Source organism: Pollachius pollachius (assembly GCF_949987615.1).
Source record: "Pollachius pollachius genome assembly, chromosome: 1".
NCBI classification, from domain to species: domain Eukaryota; kingdom Metazoa; phylum Chordata; class Actinopteri; order Gadiformes; family Gadidae; genus Pollachius; species Pollachius pollachius.
The window spans coordinates 24,593,542-24,620,786 of NC_136934.1; the positions used below are offsets into that span (position 1 = coordinate 24,593,542).

At 44.7% G+C, this 27,245-nt stretch overlaps 2 protein-coding genes across 3 annotated transcripts in view; both read right to left on the reverse strand.

The window, feature by feature from the left end:
- The window catches only part of bmp2k (BMP2 inducible kinase), a 45,981-nt gene extending 32,683 nt beyond the window's left edge, over window positions 1-13,298 (reverse strand). The window contains exons 1-2 of the mRNA XM_079739136.1: window positions 13,187-13,298; window positions 12,279-12,609 (exon numbers count right to left, since the gene is read on the reverse strand). Coding sequence (XP_079595262.1) covers window positions 12,279-12,411 — 133 coding nt within the window. The 5' untranslated portion in view covers window positions 12,412-12,609; window positions 13,187-13,298. The remainder of the gene's footprint in view (window positions 1-12,278; window positions 12,610-13,186) is intronic.
- A 695-nt stretch (window positions 13,299-13,993) lies between these two features.
- Window positions 13,994-27,245, reverse strand: part of fras1 (Fraser extracellular matrix complex subunit 1) — a 103,754-nt gene continuing 90,502 nt past the window's right edge. For both annotated transcript variants that reach the window (XM_079732126.1, XM_079732125.1), the window contains exons 58-73: window positions 26,863-27,068; window positions 26,252-26,408; window positions 25,965-26,165; window positions 25,359-25,546; window positions 24,662-24,937; window positions 23,681-23,913; window positions 23,152-23,312; window positions 22,271-22,485; window positions 21,027-21,177; window positions 20,637-20,744; window positions 20,356-20,515; window positions 17,431-17,547; window positions 16,993-17,159; window positions 16,425-16,630; window positions 15,983-16,129; window positions 13,994-15,869 (exon numbers count right to left, since the gene is read on the reverse strand). In XM_079732126.1, the coding sequence (XP_079588252.1) occupies window positions 15,279-15,869; window positions 15,983-16,129; window positions 16,425-16,630; window positions 16,993-17,159; window positions 17,431-17,547; window positions 20,356-20,515; window positions 20,637-20,744; window positions 21,027-21,177; window positions 22,271-22,485; window positions 23,152-23,312; window positions 23,681-23,913; window positions 24,662-24,937; window positions 25,359-25,546; window positions 25,965-26,165; window positions 26,252-26,408; window positions 26,863-27,068 (3,284 nt within the window). In that variant the 3' untranslated portion in view covers window positions 13,994-15,278. The remainder of the gene's footprint in view (window positions 15,870-15,982; window positions 16,130-16,424; window positions 16,631-16,992; window positions 17,160-17,430; window positions 17,548-20,355; window positions 20,516-20,636; window positions 20,745-21,026; window positions 21,178-22,270; window positions 22,486-23,151; window positions 23,313-23,680; window positions 23,914-24,661; window positions 24,938-25,358; window positions 25,547-25,964; window positions 26,166-26,251; window positions 26,409-26,862; window positions 27,069-27,245) is intronic.

Below are 27,245 nucleotides of genomic sequence, written 5' to 3' on the forward strand. Positions count from 1 at the left end.
TCCTGTCTGGCTGCTCATCTTGCTCTGCTTCCACTAGTCCTGTCTGGCTGCTCATCTTGCTCTGCTTCCACTAGTCCTGCCTGGCTGCTCATCTTGCTCTGCTTCCACTAGTCCTGCCTGGCTGCTCATCTTGCTCTGCTTCCACTAGTCCTGCCTGGCTGCTCATCTTGCTCTGCTTCCACTAGTCCTGTCTGGCTGCTCATCGTGCTCTGCTTCCACTAGTCCTGTCTGGCTTCTCGTATGGGTCTGCACACAGGCAGCAGTTCCTCATAAGCACAATGTACAACTTGAACATGAATTGTCAGAATGTCAGTGAATCTGATTAAAAAGATAGATAGTGAATGATGGAAGTGTGGAGGAATATGTCATGTTCTGTCCAGGTTAGGGGTGGGCGATATATCGAGTATACTCGATGTATCGCGGCTTGTTCTACATGAGATGTAGTAAATGACTATATCGTGAACATCGAGTGTATGTTGTTACGTCAGTTTCTAAGCCGCCGCGACCGAGTGTGGCTTGCTTTAGCGCAGCGCTTTCCCGCTCACAGACACAGAAAAAAAAGTCACACACACTCGCTCAACTTACGTCACATACACGCACCCACACACACGCTCGCCCAGAGACAGAGAGGTGCCGAGGCAGCGCGCATGTTTGTTTGGAGGAAACGGGGAACGAGGAGACGAGAGCACGAAAGAAGTGAAGAGAGTTTAGCTATTTTAAACGTTAGCCCTACGTGTTGAATTTAGAAACGGCAATGGAAGATGGAGGCGCCGAGGCGGACGAACTGGTTCCAAAAAAGAACAGCACTGGATCCATCGTCTAGCGGTGGTTTGGTTACCGCAAGGAAGATGTTGCACAAACAACGGTTATCTGCAAAATATGCAGCAAACCCGTTGCCACAAAATGTAGTAGTACCACAAATTTGTTCTACCATTTGAAAATTCACCCACTACAAAATGAAGAGTGCCTGAAACTCCGCATGTCCACATCTCCCGGTCCCACACAAACGCCAAAGCAATCAGCCCAGACGCAAATGACTCTTCGTTTTCCAAATCAATCACGTATGACAAAAAAAGTCCAAAATGGAGAGAAATCACGGCCGCGGTAACTAACTACATCGCCAAAGACATGGCCCCAGTGAGTGTGGTAGAAAAGCCCGGATTTCAAAAACTTGTAAAGACGCTTGACCCAAAGTATCACTTGCCTGGTCGCAAATATTTTGCGGAGAAAGCTCTGCCAGAGTTATACAATAAAGTGAGAGAAAAGGTGGCCCACCAGCTAACAAATGTGACCCACTTCTGTACAACAACGGATTTGTGGTCAGGCAGAACCTGTGAGCCATATCTCAGTTTAACTGTACATTACATCGACAACTGGGAGTTGAAGGGTTCATGCCTCCAAACGTGCTTTTTCCCGGATGATCACACAGGCGAGATCATCGCGCAAGGATTACAAGATGTTCTCATGTCATGGAACTTAACAGAAGCTCGTCAAGTGTGTATCACCACTGATAATGGCAGTAACATCGTCAAAGCTGTGAGCCTCAATAAGTGGAAAAGACTGCAATGTTTTGGCCATCGGCTGCACCTCGCGATTGGTGAGTTTTTGTCTCCTTTTTTAATTATTATCAGCAACGTTATAACGGCCTGCTGGTAAACATAACACTAAGAGAATACTTCATAATGTTTCATGCAATTAAAAAGTATGTGCATCATGTGTATTAAATATATATATTTAATACACATCATGCACACACACTTTTACAGTGTTATGTTTACCAATAGGATGTTATAACATTGCTGATAATAAAAATGATTATTATTTTCTCACAGGAGAGTGTAATATATATATATATATATATATATATATATATATATATGTCTGTATTTTTGGCTAAAATGGATTTTAGACAGATTTGTAGAAAACAGTACTGTGCAAAAGTCTTAGGCACCCAAGAGTTTTTATATAAATTGTCTTAGATGTTAATTCATTTTTTTCTGTATTAGTGTGTCAGTACAAACTTTTAATTTAATTATTTTTGAAAGCATCTTCATTAAATGTAGACCTTTGCACAGTGCTGTATTTACAAAATAATTGGCAAAATTATTTTTGGTGTTAAGCTGATTGACTTAATTGATGGTTTTTATATTCTCAGAGAGAAGCATGAAAGACTCCCGTATTGATCGTGCTGTTGCTGTTTGTAAGAAGGTTGTGAGCAGCTTCTCATTCAGTTGGAAGAAGAGGAGAGACCTGGCCAGAGCAGCAAGAGCTGAACATACCTGCACACCAGCTGATCAGTGAGTCTCCTACCAGGTGGGGTTCCCGAGCAAAAATGTTTGAGCGGGTGCTGGAGCAGCAGCGAGCTATTTCACAAGTCTTGGCCTCAGACAAGAAAACAAGGCATCTTGTTCTGACCTGGCAAGACCTGGAAGTCCTCGAGTCAGTGCACAAGGCTCTAAAATCCCTCCTGGAATTCACCGATGCTTTATCAGGTGAGGGCTACGTCACAGTGTCCTATGTAAAGCCTGTGCTTCATCTCTTCCACTCCAGCATCTTGGCAATTCAGGAGGATGACACTGCACTGACCCAGTCTATCAAAGTCTCCATCCTGGATTACCTGAGGGAGAAATTTGATGACCCTGCCACCAACGACCTGCTGGACATGGCTGGCTTAGTGGATCCCAGGTTCAAAACAAGATACGTAGCAGAAGACAAGGTGGAGGAAATCAAGTGCAAAGCCATATCAGAGATGGAGGCGATGCTGTCTGAGTCTGACCATGGCACAGCTGAGTCGTCTTCTTCACAGCCTCATCAAGCGCCAGCAGAGCCACCAAAAAAGAAAACCCTCGGAAGCTTCTTCAAAAGGGCAACAACATCCTTTGCCACATCATCACAGAGAGAGCGGATTGAAACAGAGTTGTCTGCCTACTTGCAGTCTGTCGATGCTGACAGTGAATCAGACCCCCTGCAGTGGTGGAAGACCCATGAGGAAATGTTTCCAAACCTGAAAAATGTGGCGAAAAAGTATCTGTGTGTGCCCGCCAGTTCCCCATCGGTACCAGTGGGAATATAGTTACATGCCACCGGGCAGCTCTCAAGCCAGACGCCGTTGATAGGCTTGTGTTTTTGGCACAAAACCTCTAGATAACCTGTTGGTACTGACTGGTTGTCACAAACACACAGAACACAGTCATTTTAGTTTGCCGTTTTTGAACAGACCTTTTGTTTGACGTCATGCACAAAAAGTGCATTTTAACTTACGTTGATTTGAAAATTGCACTTTAATTTAAAATGTCTAGTGACAAGCACAAAGAGTGCACTTTAATTTATGTTTTGAAATGTGATGGGGTTTCTGCACTTTTTCCATTGAGCTCTGTTTTTGTTACGGGTCATTGAGCTTGAACTCTATAGAAATAGGCTACAGTATGTAGGCCTACATCTACACGTGGCATTATTTATTTTCATTTACCAGCTGCTAAAAGCTTATGTGCATTTTGCAATTGCCTTGAATAAAAACTGTTTTGTTAAATTTAACTTCGTTGTGATTTACCCCTTTTGCACACAAGTTTAAAATTGTTCTAATAGAAACCTCTAATGAATACAGTATAAATAAGAATGTTTAATGCAGACATATGTTGCAGGGACTACTAGAATCATCATACTGGTGTGACTATGCATCAAAGGGTTAAATCAAGCATTTTTAAGTGCTTTAGAGGAAATGTCAAAATATCGAGATATATATCGTGTATCGCGATATAGCAAAATAATATCGCGATATCATTTAGAGGCCATATCGCCCAGCCCTAGTCCAGGTATGAAACAGGACAGAATCCGTGTAGGGTTTAGACACCTGGGCGTAAACACACGTATCTAAACTCCTTACCACACAAGGATTTCCTCCCTGAGTGGTTTCTGTTCACCCACTTTTAACCCCATATACCATTGTTGACCCTCACTCCAGACCACAGCTGGCAGAAAAGCAGGCTAGCTGGCAGAAAAGCAGGTGAACTAGCCTCTCTAAGACTGCCTCTACTGTACCTAAGCAAGTATTATCAAGAAGTTCCCAACAGCTCACTAAACAGTTGGATAGAGTGGATGCCGGACGGAAAATAACGAGAAATTTTGGCCTCCTTCTCGGAAAAGGCAGGTTCCAAATGGCCAACCTTTTTGGCGTCAGTCCACTTGCTATCTGAAATCAGACACTGAATGATCAATCCATACTCTCTGCCTCACCCCCTCCCACACCATAACCTGTTTTACACCAGAACCCATCCACCTTTGATGTGTATAGATAAAGTTATGGATATGTTTATAGAGAGACATTTAACATCCATGTCAAGGGATTGTTTGTATGACCTTTCAGACAAGATGATCCATGCATCATCTGCAGGGTTAAATATTCTGAGAACCTTTCACTAATAGGCCCATTGCTGTCTTTAATCATCCTCTCCTTTCATGGCATCCTTCAGAAGTGTTATTGTGAATGAAGACTGCTGCACTCTGCAGATTCCTACCCTGTGTGACATCTCAGGTTACTTCCAGCACAATCTAGTTCTCTGCCTAGTGGAAGAGCTTCTGGTAACTGCTTCCTGAGAATTAAACCTAAATGTTTTACATTATTACAAAAGTAAAACTCAAAGTGGATTCCTTTTTGTGAAGGTAGGACTTGGATCTTAGCCTGTTATCTGCTTAGTCAGATTAATAGTATTGACTTGTTGATCCTCTTTGTTTTAGCCATTACACAAGCAGCCTAATCTTTCTCTTAGCAGATGAGGAGGTTCAACTCAACAGGCTTGAATAAACCAACGAATGGCTTGAAGAGGTAGCCAGGGGATGCTTTAGCTGCATACATACATATTGGAAACATTACCCATGTGCCTGTCAGGGATTCCTTATATGGCTTACGTTCACCATAACCACAACTTCACCACAACTTTATTGATGATTATACCAATTATAACACAAATAATAAACTAGGGCTGTAACAATATGCGTATCGAAACCGAAATCACGACACTCAGAGCCACGAACCTGTCTCCCGGTGTGAGAAGGCAGAAGCCCTTTCTAACTCCCATTATCCTTCCAGTCCAGTTCCAGCCACATTATATGAGCTGTTATTGCCAGGGTTTCCGTTGTCCGGTAATAGAAAAATTAAATGTCAGACAAAATTGTATCTCTCCGGTCAAATTTTCAGATTGAAATTTGCTAATAATCTGTCTAAATAATGGTCTGCTGACACCGCTCCTCTTATCGATGCCGTAAATCTGAGACGAGATGCCCTCGCTGTGATGACAGCGCTCCGTTGCTATGGAGGATTGCATTTCTCCACAGACTATGAAGTCCTTATATGCAATACGACATTTATCCAGAGAGGGCCAAGCACGCAAAAATAGCCTGTGTGATCCCTTTCTAGGGCTGCTTGATTATGGGAAAAATCATAATCCCGATTATTTTGCTATTGAAATCACGATTATTCAAACGATTATTTTTGAGTTTGAAAACTTGTATTTATTCAGCAGGTCTCTCCCAAAAAAAACTTTGTAACTGAGAACTTTCGCCTTAAAAAAAATAATAAAATAATCGATTAATCGCCCAGCCCTATCCCTGTCTCTAGTGTTTTGTGTGCTTTGACTGTGCGTTCACACCAAAAGCTGTAAAGCGTTTTGAGCGATAAACGCCCATTCACTTTCTATTAGACATGAGCGATAAATTGATAGGAGCGATAAAACGCTTGAGCGATAGCTTTAAAGCTGTAAAGCTGTAAATGAGAGTTGAAAACAGCTCAACTCTATGCAAATGAGCTTGCAGCGTTTCGGCTGTAAATGACCGCCAGCCAATCGGAATGTAGATGTCTCTTGCAGGCGTGGGTCCCAGTAAACATACGCGAGAACTTTAGTTCCTAGTTCCTACCACACATTTGTTCCTTCATCATGGTGCGTGAGAGAATAATTGCGGCTATTGCAAGGCATCGTATTTGTCTGCGATTGCATAGCCAACGTGGTCTTATTATAGCCCGATCATTAACTAAAAAACACATAGAAAGAGTAAAGCATCCAGCATATGATTTCAACAATGTATGAGGGCATACGTAATCCGCATTACGCAAAAGGGATGGTCGCACAGTGGAATGCGATGGAAACCAGAGAGATGGTGGAGATGTGTGCGCATTTCAGAAGCAGGGAGATACCGCACAAAAAAATATTTCTAATTTGTCAGTTTGCCGTGTGTCTGCCTGGCACAAATGCTCCCGTTGAGCAGATCTTTTCCATAATACACAACACACACACACACACACACACACACACACACACACACACACACACACACACATACACGATAGCGATCAACTAAGCAATAATCTAGCATATAAGCAAACGCTGCATTAAGTAGTTATTCAGTGTTTCATGTATTTATGCTTATTATTCTTTTTCTACTGACCAAACTTATGACTATTTTTTGTTTTTGTGGCTCGGCAGCAGCACTTGCCTCAACTACGAGCTTGCAGGCAAAAAGCGCGGCTCCTTTAAATGGAAAAGCAAAATCGCAAGAGCGATAGGAGCTGCTAATATTTCGGACAGCGTTTCGTTTTGAGCTATTCAGCGATTTTGCACCTTTTACAGCTTTTGGTGTGAACATATGGTTTGACCGGCAGTTGGTCTGCTTATAGGTCGGAATGAAGTGGCCATTGCCTTGTTACTGCGATCCAGAGATGGGACAAAGTCACTGTTTGGCAAGTCCCAAGCAAGTCCCAAGTCTTAGCAGTCAAGTCCGAGTCGAGTCCCAAGTCAAGACAGGGAAAGGCAAGTCGAGTCCAAGTCAAAGTCACACCAAAGCCAAGTCGAGTCCAAGACCAAGTCCTGAACAAGTCATCATGTATTTTTACTTAATAATGTCATTAGGCTATTGATCATAATTTCAACATATCACTCTAATGTACAGTAATTTCTTATCAACAGTTATAATATGTTCATTGTTTCTGTCTTCAAATGTGTTATGATATGCGCATGCGCCGAAATCGTATGTTTTTAAAAGTAGCCCAATAGGGTGGGAAAACCGTCCAATCTGGCAATACTGCCTGAACGTCCTCAAAACGTAGGCCAATAGATCGGTAAAAAACAACCAATCTGGCAACACTGCTGAACGTCCAATATGAAGCCAATATGAAACTTTAACTGTGATTCTGAAGAAAGCATAAATGATATCAAAATTCAGTTTAGATATTATTGAAGATACGAGTGTGTAGATTTGTTATATTTTTCGAACGAAGGTAAATGGTTGAACAATGATTTAGTTACGATGTCTTAAGTGTCAGAGGCTGGCCAGAAGGCTTCAATGGGACCAACTCAAAACGCAGCTGAAATGAAACTAAAACTGTTATTCTGAATAAAGTATAAACGATATCGAAATTTCGTTTCGATATTATTGAAGCGTAGATTTGTCTTCGCTCGCTGTTTTTTTAATATTCACGGAAGTGAATGCATCTTGGGTGTCTAGCCCTCTAGGCGGGAAATAGGTTAGATATCTAAAACAATAAATGTTTTTGACTCAAGACATGTCGAGTCATTACAAGTCAAAGAGGCAAAGTCTGAGTCAAGTCTCAAGTCAATAGCAGTCAAGTCTAAGTCGAGTCGCAAGTCATGCGTAATTTTGTCAAGTCGAGTCTGAAGTCATCAAAATCATGACTCGAGTCTGACTCGAGTCCAAGTCATGTGACTCGAGCCCACATCTCTGCTGCGATCAGACGTTCATGTTTTTTCCCATCTATTTGAAAGTTAGGCTATTAAACATGTTGCATTCTATACGGCCTGATTAAGTCATTATTTAAGCTACATAGCCTAATAAGAAGCTATAATAGGATATCTGACCGGCATATCATCAAAATGTCCGGAAAACGAAACGTATACAGGTCACTTTGACCGGCACCGTTTTTTTCTAGCGGGAACGCTATCAAGCTATTCATATTACTATTATTTATTTGACATTAATATTTTAAAATACGTAAGCCTAAACCACAAAACTAGAGGATTTTTTTGCCTACCTGCAAGCATCCTTCAACTGCAATCTTTGGTTATTTTACTTTTATTTATTTATTTATTTATTTATTCATTTTGCTATACTTTAAAAGTATTCTTTCTGTTCAAATCTGCTCAGTGTTCCAAATTATTTGTTATTAAATGTTACATTAAGTTAATTGTTACATAAGTGTTGTTTACATAAAGTCGTTTTTAAATTTAAAAAAATCGTGGGATGTATTGAACCGTGGGTTAGAAATCGTGATATTAACCTACACGTGAGCTGGTGTATCGTTACAGCCCTATAATAAATAAATCATTTTTTACCATTCAGCATGCTAATTCTCTTTATGAATAATCTGTTTTTGTAAATCTAACAAATTAGTGCTTCAAATATAAATCAACATATTGAGCCTTGGGCTAAGCTAGGAGCTGCAACAACTAAAAAGATATTGTGAAGATGAGTCATGACCACCACAACACTCTTATTCCTACTTGTCATGGCCCTGCGTAACCTGTCTGGATGCAATCATGTCCTCAAACCACCTGATGACCAAGTCGGACCATGCTAGGCTCTCCAAAAACCAACCAACCATGCTCTCCAAAAACCAACCAACCATGATAGGCTCTCGAAAAACCAACCAACCATGATAGGGTCTTCAAACCAACAAACCATGCTAGGCTCTCCAAAAACCAATCATGCTAGACTCTTTAAACCAACAAACTGTGCTAGGCTCTCAAAGAAACAAACCATGATAGGTTCTTCAAACCCACCAACCATGATAGGCTCTTCAACCCAACCAACCATGAAAGGCTACTCAAACCAACCAACCAACCATGGTTTGGTTTTAGGTGCTCTTCAATTCAACCATCCATGCTAGAATCTTAAAACCCTTGTAAATCCATGGTCCTTAGAAATTAAAGTTGTGAGCCTGATTGAAAACTGTGCTTCAGCTTTTGGACTTTGATTAAAAATAAAAGATACCAGGGCAGTACATGGCTACTCCTCATGCATACTTTATTCTGCTGCACAAAATACCGAAAACGCTAAATACCAGAATGTATTATATAATAAAGATGATAATATACCACCATATATACGAATAAAGCGGCTTTTGACTAATGTGCTTGAGTTCAGTGTTGAACTGACTCAACCTGTCAACCTCAAGCCATTCCTACTTGGCCTAACGCCCTTCTGTGATTGGCCAATAATGAGATGGTTTGGAGGAATACAATGGGGGGAGGTGGATGGAGGAGGCCTTATTGAGCACAAAGACCCGGTCCCTGTCATAGAGCGAGCACTGTGTCGCACCAGCATTCCACCCTGCTGCTACAACAACACAATCAGCCCATTGATGGCCAGTACAGTATGCTAATCATGCTAATAATGTGGACGGGCTGCTAATCAGCATTCAGTCAGGGTGGACAACTCTAACCTGCTTCAGTTCATCTCCAGGAGACCAGGAACAATCCCCGTCACCCACCCTTCACACACAGCTTTCTAGTCCTACTGCCACCCATCCACCTTATGGACACAGCTCTCTTGTCCTGCCATCAGCCGTCCACCTAGCACACACATACACGATGGAGAGATGCTTACCACTCACCGCTAGCAGGAAGGGTGTCTTATTGAAAGCAAACTCCAACATGTTGGGGATCAAGCTATCAACCCACCAGAGTAGTTCTAGTTACTGAGGCATTATATTCTGTACTTCATTGAGATATGAAACATATTGGACTTGATGTAAGGGTATTTACATCAGTCGAGTGTCAGTAAGGGACGTCAGGGAAGTTCAACAGTACACAAGCTGCATGAAATCATGGGGGCTGTTATCATGGAAACTGTGTTTGTACTGCTGTTGTTGGGTTTGTCCTGGGACCCAAGGTTCAATGGTTACAATTACTAGCAAGTCATTTAGCAGACGTTTTTTTCCAAAAGCACTTGCAGTGCTGCGTACAGATACAGGTCATTTAGGAGCAGGTAGACATCAGAATGTCCTTCTGCGCACGCATGCGCGCACACACACACACACAAAAACACACACACACACACACACACACACACACACACAAGTATATCTCTGCAGCAGATAGCGAGAAAATGGAAGGGAAGTGAGTAGCCTGGCTAGCTTCCTGCTAGCAGACAGTTTAGGAAATCTGCTGTGTGGAGAGAAAGTGTTCACGTCTGACCTGTTAGATTGGAGAACAGTCCATGAAGTTGAGTTTTTCAATGATTTCTACTGTTATACTACACATTCATTAATGTGTGTGTGTGTGTGTGTGTGTGTGTGTGTGTGTGTGTGTGTGTGTGTGTGTGTGTGTGTGTGTGTGTGTGTGTGTGTGTGTGTGTGTGTGTGTGTGTGTGTTAGGGGTGCAACGGATCACAAAACTCACAGTTCGGATCGTGTCACGGTTTTTGAGTCACGGGTCGGATCATTTTCGGATCAACAACAAAAAAGAAGACAAATGTGACTTTGAATAAAATATTCAAATGTGTAAAAACAAAATAAAGTGAACAATTTGGTAATAATCCTGCTTCCTTTAAGCATAGTAAATATTAAAAAAAAATTGCTTGTGTCCACATAAAATAAAAACTTATAAAAATAATTTAAACTAAATAAAGTGAAATCTGAGGCATTATTGCTTCTTCTTTTTAACATGGATAGTAAATAAAATAAAAAAAAAACTGTGAAAAGACTACAACCAAACACAAACAGCCAATTTCCGCTTCCGGTCCGTTTCAATGGGATTTACGAAACGCCAAATAAAAGACGACAGAAACTGTATTTCGCTACGATACTTGATCAGGAACATCAACGAACACCACTAACCACTTGGTGAGTTGCACATTTTTGAAAACAAACGTTTAGGGTTGTTTTAAGGACAGGTTTTTGAATGCCCAAAGCCAGCCATTCTGAAGCAGGCAGGGGTGAATCGAAATTAGCCAAATACCTGAGACAGAACCAATAGTCAACATTTCGGTGTGTCAACCACTATGTTTCATCCTAGACAAACCAGAAAGGGGGCTCAATGTGCAAAATACCGGAATTGTCCTTTAAAAAACATGCGCTGATCACGTGAACGCACAACTTTATTTTTTTTAGCAGCCGATCCACGGATCACTTGCGTCCCGGACCGTGAGGGTTCATCCGTACGGATCACGGGTAACCCGTGAACCGTTGCACCACTAGTGTGTGTGTGTGTGTGTGTGTGTGTGTGTGTGTGTGTGTGTGTGTGTGTGTGTGTGTGTGTGTGTGTGTGTGTGTGTGTGTGTGTGTGTGTGTGTGTGTGTGTGTGTGTGAGACAACCAAACCCCCAGCCACCAGTTGTGTGTGTCATTTGCAAGATTGCTTGTTGGGCCCTATCCTATTCCAACAGCTAACTCTTCACTAACAGTCTGAAATAATGATAGATGACATGACAATTCACACAAGCTGAAGCCTTAAATTTTCAAGCTTTACTGACAAGCCGTCAGTAAAGAAATAAAGTATCAATTTCAAAATGATCTAAAACAGAAAACGAATGTCTAAAGCTATGCGTGTTTCCAGAAAGACAGATTAATGATACTTCTACTAGTGTTTAAATTGTGCCAATTCTTGTTTAATATGTGCTGCTTTAACGCGTTATTTTCTGTCCATTACAAGATAGGCTATCTGTAGTCTTTAATATCTAATCTTATAAAGTAAATACAGATACACAACTAACTTTTGTGATTCATGGTTATCTCTGGGTAGCACACACATTTTCATAGTTCTGCAGTGTGTGCACAGCTTTGCATTTAAATATGTTGCAATAGTCTAGATAGCAACGTCAGCTGGTTTATGTAGAAGTCATCCCTTTCAACTCCTCCTGCAATCAGCAACTAGACTGACATGTAAATGTCTCGGAAAATCTATATTATTCTGCATTTACTTGTTTGTACCGTGTAACTCGTTTGTAAAGTTAAGGTATAGCCTGAAATTGATTAAAATGCCATTAGTGACTGATAAACGTTGTTTAATGATGCTCAAATGACAATGTAGTTAAACTTACAGAAAACAAGGCAAACACAAACGAATGTAAGAAGCACATAACAAGGGGTAAAAGTATTTCTCTAAAAGCCAAATCTGGTCATATTGTCAAGTCTACACGACCTATACGTTCTGAAATTGAATAGATAGTTTCGTTTAGATATAAGATATTGAACAGATAGTGTAAGATATTGAACAAAAAGTTGACTATAGATGTGATACAGTGAACAGATAAGGTAGTAGAAAATTGACATACCCTCCGCGATGAGCTCTTCCACCGTGACCTGATAGCGGCCCACGGCGAACACTTTCCCGGAGTAGCTGCTGCTGGTCCCGGACCCTCCGAGTCCCCCGCTCTCCGACCTCGGCATCCTGGAGAACTTCTTCATCCTTCCTCTGAATACAACCAACCCGTCTGCCCCTGTTCCCTATGGTAGAAATGTTCTCCCAGTCTAGCAGGTCCTTTGGGAGAGTGTTTTCATGCCTCGGAGGACCTACTCATTTAACCCGGAGGTCATGACAACAAGCTGGGCGTCTCGTCGGGAAGACTCGGACAACGTCGACTCAGGGGCAGTCCAGTTAAAGTCCTAGAAACCAACAATCACCACCATGTTAATGTAGAAACAACATCAACCCTGTGGTCCCACACCTTTATAGACAGACCGCCCGACACCAGCCAGTCCCCGACTGGCTGGGGAAGAATCACAACAATGTGGCGGAAACTCCCCCCGTGATATCATTGAGGATCACCCTATACATAGATATTGGAAATAGATATAGAATTTAGATATAGATATAGTTTGATAGATATAACCTTATCTATCTACCTAACCATATAGCCTATCTGCTTTGTTTATCCCTCTATATCTATCCAAACTAAATCCCCTTACAGCTGTACCTATATCTATCACCTCTAAATGACCAGAGGTTATCACCTTTAAGACCCTTATTATTATTTAACACACATAACTCTTTATCGATCCACCCCAGGCCAAACTAGTTCAGAGTCCAGCCGGAAGCCCTCCACTTCGGGGTAGCCTCCTATGCTAGGCTAGCTGACGCTTCCTCGCTGTCTCCCTATGCTAGACTAGCGGTTGTGATTAGCCACACACCTAGCATGCATGTGTGTAAGTAAGTCAATTAAAAACACATTTGATCTCGTACTCTGCTAGCGGTGTTTGTATCCCCCGTCTCTAGACGCCTTTCTCCGGGTCATCTTCTGGAGCGTGTCGCTAAACTTCAGACTCCCAGCGGTCTGTTTTGACCCATCTCTGCCCCGCCCTCATATTGTGAGTTGGTTGGTGGAGGACAGGAAAACGCCCGCCGAGTTGTGTTCTGATTGGACGGTGAGGATGACAGTCAGGGATGCGTGGTTGAGGAAGACCCTGAAAGTGTGGAAATTGGTCACACTGTTTCTCTTTGATAACTTTATAAAATTGGCCTTTGCTATGTTATAGATTCGTATACATTCTGTATAAAACAATATAATAGTTATATTGATTATTTCCAAATTGTTATATAGTATGTAGAACGACAGAATAGTATTCATTTAGTATTTACTTCCGTCTGCATTCACTTTTTAGTTGAGCATCTGCTTACTGATTTACAGACGGTCTCGAGGCAAAGTAAGACAGACTTAAGGAACTTAGTTCAACTAAGGGCATTGTTTAAGGCCCTTGTCAAAGTTTGTTCTTTTATCCACTTTTTCAATATTACAATTCTTTCAACCTCATGCACACATAGCACATGATGGCCACATATCACATAATCAGTCAAGAGTCGATCACGTGACCTATACCCGTGTGTGTGTGTGTGTGTGTGTGTGTGGGGGGGGGGGGGGGGGGGGGGGGGGGGTGCGTGCGCGCGTGCACCCATGCGGTTTTGGTGAGGTTTAGATTGTTGGTTGTGTTGGTGAGGATGAATCACTTGCTCTTCCTCTCATGTGGTATTCCAGACACAGAATGCAATGTGTGGATTTCAGGGTTTTATTCAAAAAGGCACCAGATGATAGGCATGATATTAATTACATATTATTAAAACACAATAGCACCAACAATATATGAGGATTTCCCTAACTTCCCAATCAGTGATTATTGTTAGGCACATAGGTGAAGGGAGAGAGAAACAGACTGATAGAGATTTAGAGATAGACAGACAGACACACAGACATAGACGGCTAGATTGATTGAGGCAGCGTTGGCAACCTGGAAGATTAAACAATGTATGACTAATTAGGAGTAATACGTCATTGTGTTTAAAATATATATATTTAAAATATATATAAGTAGTCCAAGAGGGATATTTAGTCTCTGAGACTATTGTCCACACTACGCCATTCCGTCCACAATATGAAACCTTTGACACAAAAAATATTTGATTGATTCAGTCGTAGTGTGGACCCAACCCAACAGCAGTAACACACAATATATAAAATACTGGAACAGGATTCAAACTCAGTCGTTATGCAGCGGTAGGAAGGCCAAAGTAGAAATTCTCTATAAATCACTTTGGATGATTCGAAATACTGCAGGGCACTTAGTATCGCAGCGTTAAACAAACCATTTCACAGAGGAACTGTTTGAAATGTATATGTATCTATAAAATAAACAGTATCTGTTCCAGTGCAACTGTAAGAAATGTAAATGTTCCAGTTTAACATGAAACATCGACAGTATCTGCAAAATAAAATATTCATCCAGTGAAACTTTCCAATGTAAATACATAATCCTAACAGTGATGCTACCAAACTATATCTACAGGTGAATGATGGTTTTATACATATTCATAACAGTGATGCTACCAATCTATATCTGCTTTGGAGGAAGATTTAATTGCACTTGAACAGCTCACATCCATTATATCCTCCTTTATTTACACTCCAGGCTGCTTCACACCGCAGGGGGGCTAACATGGCACAGCAACTGCCAGCCTGGAAACTGATTGGCTAAGAAACAAACAGACTGGAGACATGGTTACCATGGATACCATCCTGATTCCGAGCTGAGCCACCCATAATACTCGTAATTACGTGATGAAACGGCGCGTTAGCTTGGTTGTGAAATCATGATGTCATGTTGTTGTCTGATATCCCTTTCTCACCTGATATAAAAATACATACAACATGTAATTCCTTGAAGTACAAACTCAAAACTTAGAAAATACCAATTCAATAGACTTGAACGCCCGCTGTTCGTTTCCTCCTCTGACGTGCTTCCTGCCGTGGCCATCCCAACAGGAAGTGGAGCGGACAGCGCGGCTACACCTCCGTCCCATCGCCCAGGTTGTTGTGGAGCTTTACCACAAGGTTGACCTGCTTCGTCTTGTTGTTGACCTTGGCGGTGCGAGTGTCATGGTTGCCGTGGAGATCGTTGAAGTTGCGTACTGTGCAGTGTCTGCTGCTGAAGTTCTTCTCCAGGCGCTTGTCCAGACACACCTCCACCTTGGTGTTCAGGGGGTACTCCTCACCAGGCCCCTTCCCCCCCCCCGCCCGGCAGCGCTGCACCAGCAGGCAGGAGGCCAGCAGGATAAGGACCAGAAGGGAGACTGCGGCCACCCCGCCCCCCACCGAGCTCCCAAGGTGGGCGTTGTAGGCGGGGGCCGGCGGTGCCTGCAGCCGCAGAGACTTCATGTTGGTTCCATTCTTCACCTGGTCGCCCTCATTGTCGTAGATCAGAGACTCGTCCAGCGTCAGGCGCCCGCTGCTGTCCACCAGGTCGCGGCGGTGGCGTGCGGCGGGCAGGGCGGGCAGGGCAACGCCCAGCAGGGAGCGTTGGAGCCGCACGCCGGACCGCGACTCCGGCGAGATGACGTAGATAACCTGCAGGTACCACTGGTGTCCAGCCTCCACCTGTCAATCAAGAGCACAATCAGCGTTACCTTAATCTGAACCCAGGGCCGTGAGAGCTGCTGGGTTATCATAGAGACACAGCTATGGGCTGCTGATACGGGGAGATCACAGACCTTGTAGAGCGCGTCCACCTTCATGGTGAAGCCGTCCACGCCAGGCATAGCCGCCATGGGATGCAATTCTGGGAGGTCTGAGGCGAAGTTAGCCTCGAATGGAACATCGTGGAAGTAGCTGTCACACACATCGGGCTGCTTACGATCCTGGAAAATACACACAAACACACACACACACACACACACACACACACACTCTTCTTTATGAGCCTTGATAAAAGCAGCAGACTAACCTTGATCATGGACGGACTGCAACTGTGATCCAATACCTACTGTATTGCGTGAGCAATAGGTTATTATATGTAACAACTGAGTAAGTATGACATGATATTATATGATGCTACTGAGTAAGTAAGTGGTATTATGGCACTATAGTACTGAAGATACTACCTCAGTATCTTCAGCTATATTCAGGTATTAGCATTGTGTTGTAGTATTGTACCAGCAGGAGGAAGCGGTGTTTGAGGCTCTTGGAGGGCTGTAAGCAGCCGTACTGCGGGCCCTCGTTGTACAGCGTTCCTGTGGGGTCAAAGAAGGGGACATATCCGTCTCTACCGGTGCACAGGTACACCTTCTCCAGCTGCAGCCGGTAGGCCGCGTTCAGACTCTGCTCCGGGTTCCACAGCACCCTGCCATACAGCGTCTGACCTGCAGGGGGAGCACAGCACACAGGACAGCAGTAAGAATGTGCACCCTAACCCTAGTCTCACAGAGCCAGCCTTTCCATACCAAAATCTAGGACACAGTGTTGGTTAACTGTGTCAGGAACCGCCTACTTGTTAGGACAAGGTCTTGATTGACAGGCACGCATGACCAACCACGGGCCGTGCGAATGAGGGGAAGACTTTAGGATTAACCTCACTCTCAATCTCTCTGTCGCTCTGAGATGTTGTATCTTATTATTACAATTAAATTATATATATAGATCCAAATATACAATAAAATCTCATGTTCAGCTCTCCTGGAGGAGGAGAGCGGCTGTTAGAAGAGGATTTTGGGTATTGAAGTACCCATGGAGAAGGCCCCCTTGTAGTCCATCTCAGCCAGGGAGATGTCTGCGGCGGCTGGGTCCAGGAGGAAGAGCTTGTCGTTGTTACACAGCTGGAACTCTGTGTTCAGGGAGTAGACCAGCGGGACCGGCCGGTTGGTCTGCTGGAAGGAGATCGGAACCAGGAACCTTCAGGAGGATAACAGGGGACCCATTTCAATGAGACACACAATTTGGGAACACGTTCAAATTACGAGCCTGTGTGCAGTCTGCCATTTAAAAGTAATGTCTTTATTTTAATTTATCAAAATGTTTCAGGGATGTTTACGTTGCTTCCTATAGAGGTTAAGCGTGAAAATGTGGTTAGAGGTTAGAGGGGTAAAAGTTTAGAGATGTCAGAAAGTTCAGGGTTTAGTTTTGAGAGGTCAGAGAGGTAGGCGGTCCGAGGGGCGGGGCCTACTTCTCAGGGGCGTGCGCAGTGCAGGACAGGGGTTTGTCTGCCGGGTCGATCCAGGGCTGGGTGGGCTGTACCGTGCACGGGACCAGTAACACTGTGTACTCTCCAGAGTAGTCCTTCCTGTCCCGACAGGAAACACACAGAGGAGAGGGGTTAAACTGCTACACAACACAACAGTCTCATTAAAGGTACTCACAAGGAAAACAACATGTAAACCCAACCCTAATACTTAACCTTAAGTATTTCTGACCAAAACATAACGCATCTATTCTGTCACCTCGAACCTAATATCTAAACTTGACCATCTTAATTTTATACCTAAAATAACCATCTCTAACCCAATACATAAACTTAACCATCTCCAGCCTAATACCTAAACTTAACTCTCACTTACCTAATACCTAAACTTAACCATCTCTAGTCTAATACTATACTTAACTATCTGTTACCTAATATCTAAACTTAACCTTCTCTAACCTAATACCTAAACTAACCATCTCTAGTCTAATACTATACTTAACTATCTGTTACCTAATATCTAAACTTAACCTTCTCTAACCTAATACCTAAACTAACCATCTCTAAACCAAATCCTCAACAGTACCATCTCTAACCTATTAGCTTAACTTAACCATCTCCAACCTAAAACATAAACATAGCCATCTCTAACTGAATACCTGAAGTTAACCATCTCTAAACCTATAAACTCTAAACCTATAAAGTAAGGAAATTTATGTTTGGTAAATTATTTCTCTGTGGTAAAATGCTTTTTGACAATAAATCTTCTACCGTTGGAAAGCCTGTTTAGTTCCCTTTCAATTGGTTTGCCAAATTTGCAAAATCTTTTCTGCCATAGCCAAACAGGTTATTTTGCTGTTGCTATTGACACTTGTTTTCAGCTTCTGGTACCCCCAGGTGCGGCCAATCAGGTGCCTGATTGGCACCTGATTGGGCAACTTCAAGCTGGTGTTCCGCAAAACCAAGTAGCGGCATTATTTGGAGTGAGCCCTAGTACCCACCATGGACATGCCTGATCTCGTCTGATCTCGGAAGGTAAGCATGGTCGGGCCTCGTTAGTACTTGGATGGGAGACCGCCTGGGAATACCAGGTGCTGTAATTGGTGTCGGTCAATAGGTTGCACTCTTCCCTCTGGCCTTAACATCACTCCCGATGCCCCAGTGCAGTGATGGGGACACTGTGCTGTGGATGGCGCCGTCCTTCGAAGGAGACGTAAAACCGAGGTCCTGACTCACTGAGGTCATAAAAGATCCGAGGGCACTTATGGCAAAGAGTAGGGTTTTCCCGGTGTCCTGGCCCAACCAGACTCATTCAATCTGGCCCCCTAAATCTTCCTCCTGTATAATTTGCTGACTCATTAGTTCCCTCACTCTCCACCTCAAGCTGGTGTGTGGTGAGCGTTCTGGCGCAGATTGGCTGCCGTGCATATCCCAAGTGGGTGCTACACACTGGTGGTGGTTAGTGACGTCCCCCCTTCACTGTAAAGTGTCTTTGAGTGTCTAGAAAAGCGCTATATGAATTCATCCATTATTATTACCCTCTCTAAACTGAAGGCCAAGTTCCATATAACGGGGGTTGTCAAAGACAGGCCGCAAAGTGGGCATCCCAAGAAGACGACACCCCAAGAAGACCGTTTCATCACCCTGTCAGCACTCAGTCTTCTACAGATTTGCAGTCAAGGTTTGCCGGACGATATGGCCGACGGCTCTCTGCCCATACAATCCGGAATAGTCTACACGCAGCCAATCGCCAGTCTCATAGGGCTGCCAGGAGTCCTGCCATGACTGCCCTTCACCGTCAGGCCCGTTTGCAATGGAGGGACGTTATGTTCAGTGATGAGTCCAGATTCTGCCTACGGCAGTTGGATCGTAGTGTCAAAGTGTGGAGAAGACGCGGAGAACGCTATGCTGATTGCTGCACCGATAGAATAACATCTTTTGGTGGAGGCAGTGTGATGGTGTGGGGTGGCATCTTCCTCACTGGAAAAACAAGGCTTGTCATCATTGGAGGCAATCTCAATGCAGAGATCTAGAGATGATATTCTGCAACCAGTGGCAATCCCATATCTCCACAGTCCGGGACCGAACTCTATCCTCCAAGATGACAACGCTCGCCCCCACAGGGCGGGGTTTATCAGAGACTACCTCCAGAATGTGGGATTGGAGAGGATGGAATGGCCTGCTAACAGTCCTGACCTCAACCCCATTGGAAACTTGTGGGATCAGCTTGGGCGTGCTGTTCGTGCCAGAGTGACCAACACAACCATGTTTGCTGACTTACAACAAATGCTGGTTGAAGAATGGGATGCCATCCCACAGCAGTGTGTGACCAGGCTGGTGACCAGCATGAGGAGGAGGTGCCAGGCTGTTGTGGCTGTGTATGGTTCTTCCACACGCTATTAAGGCTCCTGTTTGTGAAATTAATAAATTGTTTAATTGCCAATATGTCTTGTTTCTTCAAACTTCAATCCACCAAACAACAAACAAGTCAATGGCAGAATAAGCTGCAGAGAAGATTTGGCAAATTTTTCATGGGCGCAGCCCACACACGCAGCTCTGCTGCTCATCCCACAAGTGCATGTTCCTTACAAATGGGGCAACATTTGAAAGGGAACTATACAGGCTTTCCAACGGTATAAGATTTATTGCTTAAAAGCATTGTTACCATGGAGAAATAATCAACCAAACACAAATTTCCTTACTTTTTGTGCTAAGTTTATATAAACTAACCATCTCTAGCCTAATACCTTATCTTAATCACCTCTAGCCTAATACCTAAACAAAGCTCCTCTAACTGAATTCCAAAACTAACCATCTCTTACCTTACAGTTTGACTAAGCAGCTCTTACCTTCCACTTTGACTAACCCGTTCTAACCTAACACCTCATCCTAACTGTAGGAGGATCAGACCTGCTGTAGGAGCTGGTGGCTCTCCACAGCTGGTACGGAGAGTCGAAGGTCTGGCCGCTCCACACCAGCTGCAGGTCAAACTTGATTCCTCCTAGGTGGTCTGGGGCCACCAGCTGGGACTTGTGACCAGGGAGGGTGTGGTGGTCTGGGACGAATTGACCTGGTGGGGGGGGGGTAAGATAACAACTGGTTGGTCCCATCCAGTCCCTTAACCAAGCTTACATCTGGTTATTAGTTAGTATTATATACATTATTCCTGGGTGACTTTGAAGACGCCTGACCTCTGAACTTGGCGTGTGTTTTGAACTCGATGACGAGTCGCCCGTCCTCCCTGATGAAGATCCGGATGATCTGGAGACGCGCCGATAGGACGCTGTCCGTCTGGATACCTTGGGGTCAGAGGTCAAACTAGTGAGATAACGTGAGCTGAGGGGGAGGGGCTGATGTAGAAGGTTGGTGTGTTTGGTGTTTGGTTTTGTGTTGTAGGCGGGTGATGTAGAATGGGATGGATGGGCTGGTTGGTAGTGTGGAAGGTGGAGGTGGATGGTGGTGCAGAAGTTGGGTTAGGTGGTGTGTAGAACATGGGGTGGATGGGCTGATGAGGAGTGTAGAAAGCGTTGTGCTGTAAAAGGTGGTGCTGGACGGCAGGTGGTGTGGAAGGTGAAGCAGACCTGTTCTCCAGAGGATGGTGTCGTAGAAGAAGGAGAACTCCATCTCTGTGTGGTGCTCCAGCGAGGCCCAGCCACGCGGAGCCGTGACGTAGATGTAGGACACGTAGAGCGGGACCTGCACCGTGAGGAACGACTGGGCCGAGTCTCGCACCTGGGGGGAGAACGAGGTTCTAAAGGCTTCTACAGGTTTCTAGAAGGATCTAACCACCTCTAAAGGGTTGAACCCAAAACCGTTATTTTTCGTGTTTTAAACGTGGTGATTTGTCTAATATGATTTTCAACATACTAATCTATTTTATCACTGATACTGAATAAAGCACTTACTTTAGAGAAAAATGGTGTTGAGTCCTATATTTTTGTATACGTTCCACTCTACTGGGAGTGGTTAGTGGGGAGTGGGACGTGTGAAGTGGGAAGTGGGGAGTGGGGAGTGTGGAGTGTTGAGTGTGGACTGGGAAGTGGGTAGTGTGTTCGCAACATACCCACGCCAACATGTGTGTGTGACTTATTTGAAAGCACTACACAGCATCACAGCCACCAGTGGCGTGGTGTTTGTTGACAGTGGAGCTCTGAATGGGCAGCATTGGACTGCGGCGTCCAAGAGAAAGGTGAGCTTTTCGTCACTTTAAGTATAACGCTACGGTGTGTGTGGATGGATGGTAAAGCTCTATCTGAGCAGTGATTTAGTTTTTTTCCACTTCTAAGCGGGGGTAAGACTTCCCAGACATCTGTGTGGCTTATTTCGTAAACAACATCACTCATTATAACGCTCATACACAACAACCAAATTATAAAAGTATCATAAAGTTGGCGTGGGACGTAACCATGGGGATAACAAACCCAAATTTGATTTTTTTTTATCTCATAGGCTCCTTAAAGTTAGTAGAGGCTTCCTCAGGGTTTTTACAGCTTCTAGAGAGTTCCAAATGCGTCTGCAGGGTTAAACAGTCGGCCCCTGTTGCACACTCGTTGGAGGCTGCAGGCTGTTGTCAGATTAAGTATATGGTTGGCAAACTTTTCTGACCGTCATTGCCTGACTTCAGTCTATATGGTGAATGTTGGGTGTTGGCGTTTCTTGCACCTAAAGGTTCTTCAACGTTCTAATTGGTTCTACAAGGTGCTGGGGGTTCTACTGGGCTCTAAAAAGGTGCTACTGGGTTCTACAGGGTTCTGCTAGAGACCCAGTGGAAAGGTGTGTACAATACATCCTGATCCTTCATGATGTGGTCAAGGAGGAGACTGACCTGGAAGTCGGCGGTGACCGAACCCCCGCAGACGTCGATGAGGGCAGTCATGTCGTAGAAGGCGTCGAAGTTCCAGATACAGCTCTTCAGGTTGAGGTGTCGGTACAGCTGAATGGTGCGTGGCTCTCTGACCTGGGGGTTGAACTGGTATGGCCGGTCGTATCCCGGGCCCAGGGAGATACTGTCGTAGGACACGTCCTCAAGGAAACCCGCCTCTACGATACAGAAACACAAACAGGATGAACTCAGGGTCTCCTCTGCAACCCCATTCATCGGTCTTCCCTGTGTAGCCTCACACGTATACACGACATTCACACTGTGTAGGCGACATTCGGCTCAGGAGGTAGAGCGGGTTGCCTGGTAACCGGAAGGTTGCTGGTTCGATCCCTGGCACCAGTGTCGAGGTGTCCCTGAGCAAAACACCTCACCCTGACTGCTCCAGACGAGCTGGATGACGCCTTGCATGAATGACTCCGCCGTCCGTGTGGGAATATGTTAGCATGAATGGGTGAATGTTAGGCAATATTGTAAAGTGCTTTGAGTGGGCACTGGTTAAAATAGTGCTGTATCAATGCAGTCCATTTACCATTTGTAGTCCAGTGTTTCCTAAAGCCCAGCAGCACACTTTATACAAACCAAGCACAGACAGACCAAGTTATTTGAGAACACCTGACATGTTAAGGCTCCGCAAAAACAGTGTGCCAATGGTGTGTCCTCAATGTTATAGTGTTGAACATGGGGTAGGCTGAGGCCAAGGCTTTTAATGCCTACAGTTTTTTCTCTTGATTTTTGAAGTTTCCCAAAATATTGTTAATTAGATAATGAAAAACAAAACATCATCAGTTTCTTGCACAATAAAGTGTGTGATAGTGTGTAGTTACCAGACAGTCCCTGCAGCTCTTTAAGAGTGAGCAGGTTGGAGCAGACGTGCTGCTGGCGATAGATGGACTCGGACAGCAGGAGGTGGAGGTTGTGGAGCGGGAGGGTGGAGATCAGGGGCAGCATGCCGTCCTGGTGGGGGATCTGGACCGAGATATGGATGCTGAGGAGGGACACACACAACCACACAACAAAGGGGATTGAGGCGATCTGGGCATCACAATTTGTCATTAATCTGTTACAAACTGAACATAAATTATCTTTTTAGCTTCTTCTTATCAACTGGTGTTCACTATTGGTTATGTTTCATTCTTCCACTCAAATATATCTCAGATTGTTTTACTGTACTTACTGTCGTTTCCATGTGAATCACTTTGGATTGCTGCTTTAAAATTTGTTTGAAAGTATAAATACTTTCTTTGCTTATACTTGTAGACTGTAACTAAAGACAACTTTTAAAGTATCTAGGTGGCTGTGAGATGTGAGCTCCTCCAGCTCCTCCTCCTCCCCCTCTTCCCACTCCCTGCTCACCGGTTGGGGTGCTCCTTGTGTTTGACGTCCATGTACTTCAGGGAGGCGATGAAGGACTGGGCCTGAAAGCCTCGTGCGGTTCCCGTGGTAACAGGGGTGTGGCAGATGGCGCCCTCGGTGCTGATGGTTGCGATGTTGCTGCGGAGGGGCGTGCCCAGGTGACCCGCCTTGTCACGGGCCTGGGCCACACAGCGCACGTGAAACCGCCTGCTGAAGTAGATACTGTCCAGCACCTGATGGGGGGGAGGTAGAGAGACAGAAAAAGGGGGGCGGGGTGAAAAAGGGGAGACGAGACATTGGGTTTTGTGGATGTGGTCGTGTTTTGTGGTTGACTGGGATCCCCAGTGACCAGTCTACCTGGTAGACAACCTCAAGCAAGATGATCACCTATCTGCTGCTTGAAGACATGGAACTCAATTGACTGAAGGCCACTTTGGATAAAAGTGTCTAAATCCCTACATATAAATAGTACATAGTGTAGCGGGCGTTTCCAGGATACACCCAGCCTCTACAGATCAGTATGGAGAGAGTATAAATAATAACTTATCGGCAATACTCCAAGGTCATGGTTTCCCTTCTTGATTTTGATAATCTAGTTTAAGTTAAACTGCCTTAGTTAAGACCTTTCACACCAAGTCAAATTTTTCGGTTCCGTAAAAATTGGATCAGATTCTACAAAATATTTCATCAGATCTGAAGAAATATGCACATGGTGATGTGCACTGGGTGTTGTCATTGCGATTTACCTTGTAGATTAAACTAGTTTAGGAGTTTTTTTCATGAAGACGCGTTGTCATGGTGATGTACCTTGTGGTTGATGCTAATTTAAGAAGTTTTGTCATGGTTACGTGTCGTCATGGTGTTGTTCCTTGTGGTGGATGCTTATGTTAGGGTTTTTTTTTTTAATGGAGATGTGCCTTGGGGTTGTTGACGCTAATATAAGGCGTGTTGTCATGGTGACGTGTTGCCATGGTGACGTACCTTGTGGTTGACACCAGTGTAGGGCGTGCTGTCAGTGACGGTCTCGAAGGGGGAGCGGGCCCCGTTGCTGTGGGTGGGCGTGGCCACCTCCCAGGAGAAGTGCACCTGGGTCTGGTTGATGCCCGCCTCCTCACACCGCCCCCGGGTCACAGAGTACTTTGGGTAGTGGGGGTCGCAGGGGGTCACGCACACTAGGGGGTACCCCGCCGACGGAGCCTTCTTACTGCCCTCCACGGTCACCTCCTCCACCTGGTTGTAGTCTAACAAAGACACCACCTGGAGGGTGGAGGTTTAGTGATTAGATATCAACACATCATCACAGCAATATGAATACATATCACAGTGAAACTGAACACCAGCGCAGCTGGTATTGGGTTGCAGGTGTGAGGTTGGAGGCCGAATGCTTGTTGTACAGCCACTCAGCACAGATACTTTAACAGATACTTTGGTGGCATGTGGGATTCCGATCAGGTAAGAGCTTACAATGGGTAATGTTCTTAACGGATAATTACCTGTAAAGCAGAGTGATACATGCATACTTAAAAGTTCAAGTGCTGTTATACTCTCTATCAGCACTCCAGAGTGCCTCCTGTCCAATCAAAAACCTTTGGTTGGAGCTAACTGTTGGTTAATTACTATTTATTGATTACTATAGATCAATAAATATTGAATGTTTGTTCCTAAAAGGCCATCTTACGAGCGGCGGGGCTGGGAGGATGAGGCTGCCCGCTGCCTCCTGGTCCAGAATGGTGACGGTTGCCGTGGTGATCTCCCCAAGCACTGCCTCCACGGGGTCGTCAGGACCCAGGACCAATGAGAATGACTCATGCCATTCCCTGTCCTCGTTGGACAGAATTTCCACTTTGAACAAGATGTGGTCCATCCCTAAACATAGAGGAGGAAGATCAAAGTAGGCGTAAACAGACCGGGGGGACTGATTACTGAGCTGGTGTCTCAACCAGTTATTGTGATGCACATTATTATGAGTGAGTGATGAAGGAGGAGGCCAGAGGTGACCTTGTTATTATGAACACATTATTAACAGTGAGTGATGAAGGAGGAGACCAGAGGTGACCTTGTTATACTGATATGAACACATTATTATGAGTGAGTGATGAAGGATGAGACCAGATGTGACCTTGTTATTATGAACACATTATTATGAGTGAATGAAGAGGAGGACAGACTAGAGGTGACCTTGTTATTAGGAACACATTATTATGAGTGAGTGATGAAGAGGAGGACAGAGGTGACCTTGTTATTCTGTTATTAACACATTATTAGGAGTGAGTGTTGAACGCACCGGGGGTGAACTTGAGCACGCGGCTTTTGGGGTTGTAGTCCAGGCCGGACTGGGCCGAGCCGTCCCGTGTGCTGCAGCGGATCTTGGAGGTACGGTCCAGGTCGCCGTGACGATGCACCTTGATGCTGAGCACCTCGACGCCGTCTGGGCCGGGCGGCTCCCGCACCTGATAGGACACCTGCTGAAACTCAATGGTGGGAGCTGAGGAGGAGACAGGGTCAGAGGTCAGAGGTCATCGCAGGTCAGAGGAGTGCCACCTGACAGGAGGGGCGGAGCCTGAGACTGACCGTCTTCCTCGTTGGTGATGGTGACGGTGGCCAGGTCCCTGGCCCCCACCATGGCCGTGCTCCAGTGCTCGCTGAGCGGAGAGCCCAGGTGCAGCTGGAAGTCCTCTTCAGGCTCGAACACAGAGTCATCACTGACACGCACTGTGCAGTTCTTTACCTGGGGGAGGTGATAGGTCTGATTAAACCATGGCTAACATCTAAACATATGATGTAGGGCTTGTACATAGTGAAGGCTCATCTCAACGACCACCAGCATGTTGGAAGTAAAGGAGAATAAGATTGTTATTGGTGGTGATGGTGTTTTGGTCATTGTTTAGTAATTCATCTGGAAATTATTTGTCGCTATGATGTGACCACAAAAAGTTACATGATGCATTCTGATGTCCAAGCCCTATTACCAGTCTCAGGGTTAGGGTTAGAGTGAGGTGCCTGGACATATTTTCCTTTTTTTGGGAAAGATTTAAAGTTCATGATAAAAAAATTTATTTCAGTTAATTGATATTATGTTAATTTGATGTTGTTGTTATAATTCTGTGTCGAATGTTTGTTTTGAACCTTCTTGGTTCCCTTTAACAGCCTTCCTCTCAGGCAGGCGGCGAGGAGGATCTTACCTTCTCTCCTTTGAGGAAGGTGATGCGAGACTCATCTGCGTTCCTCCTCTCAGTGAAGTCGTCCATGACCAGAGCGCTGAGCATGCGGGTGAAGCAGCGGACCGAGGAGACGGAGGACAGGTCGCCCGTCCGCAGCACAGGGACGTGGAGAACGCCCTCCTTCTCCTTCACCTTGTACGCACTCTTCTCAAACTGCATGCTGGGAACTGGAGGCAAATCACATTGCACCAGTGTCAGCCACGCAACAACCAGGGGGTCACCAGAGAGGTCATGGTAGCTTATCAAGTTTAATACATACTGTCCCAGAAGGTGTGTGTGTATGTGTGTAGTGGTACATACTGTCTTTGCGTTGTGTTTATGTATGTGTTTGGTACACACTGTCC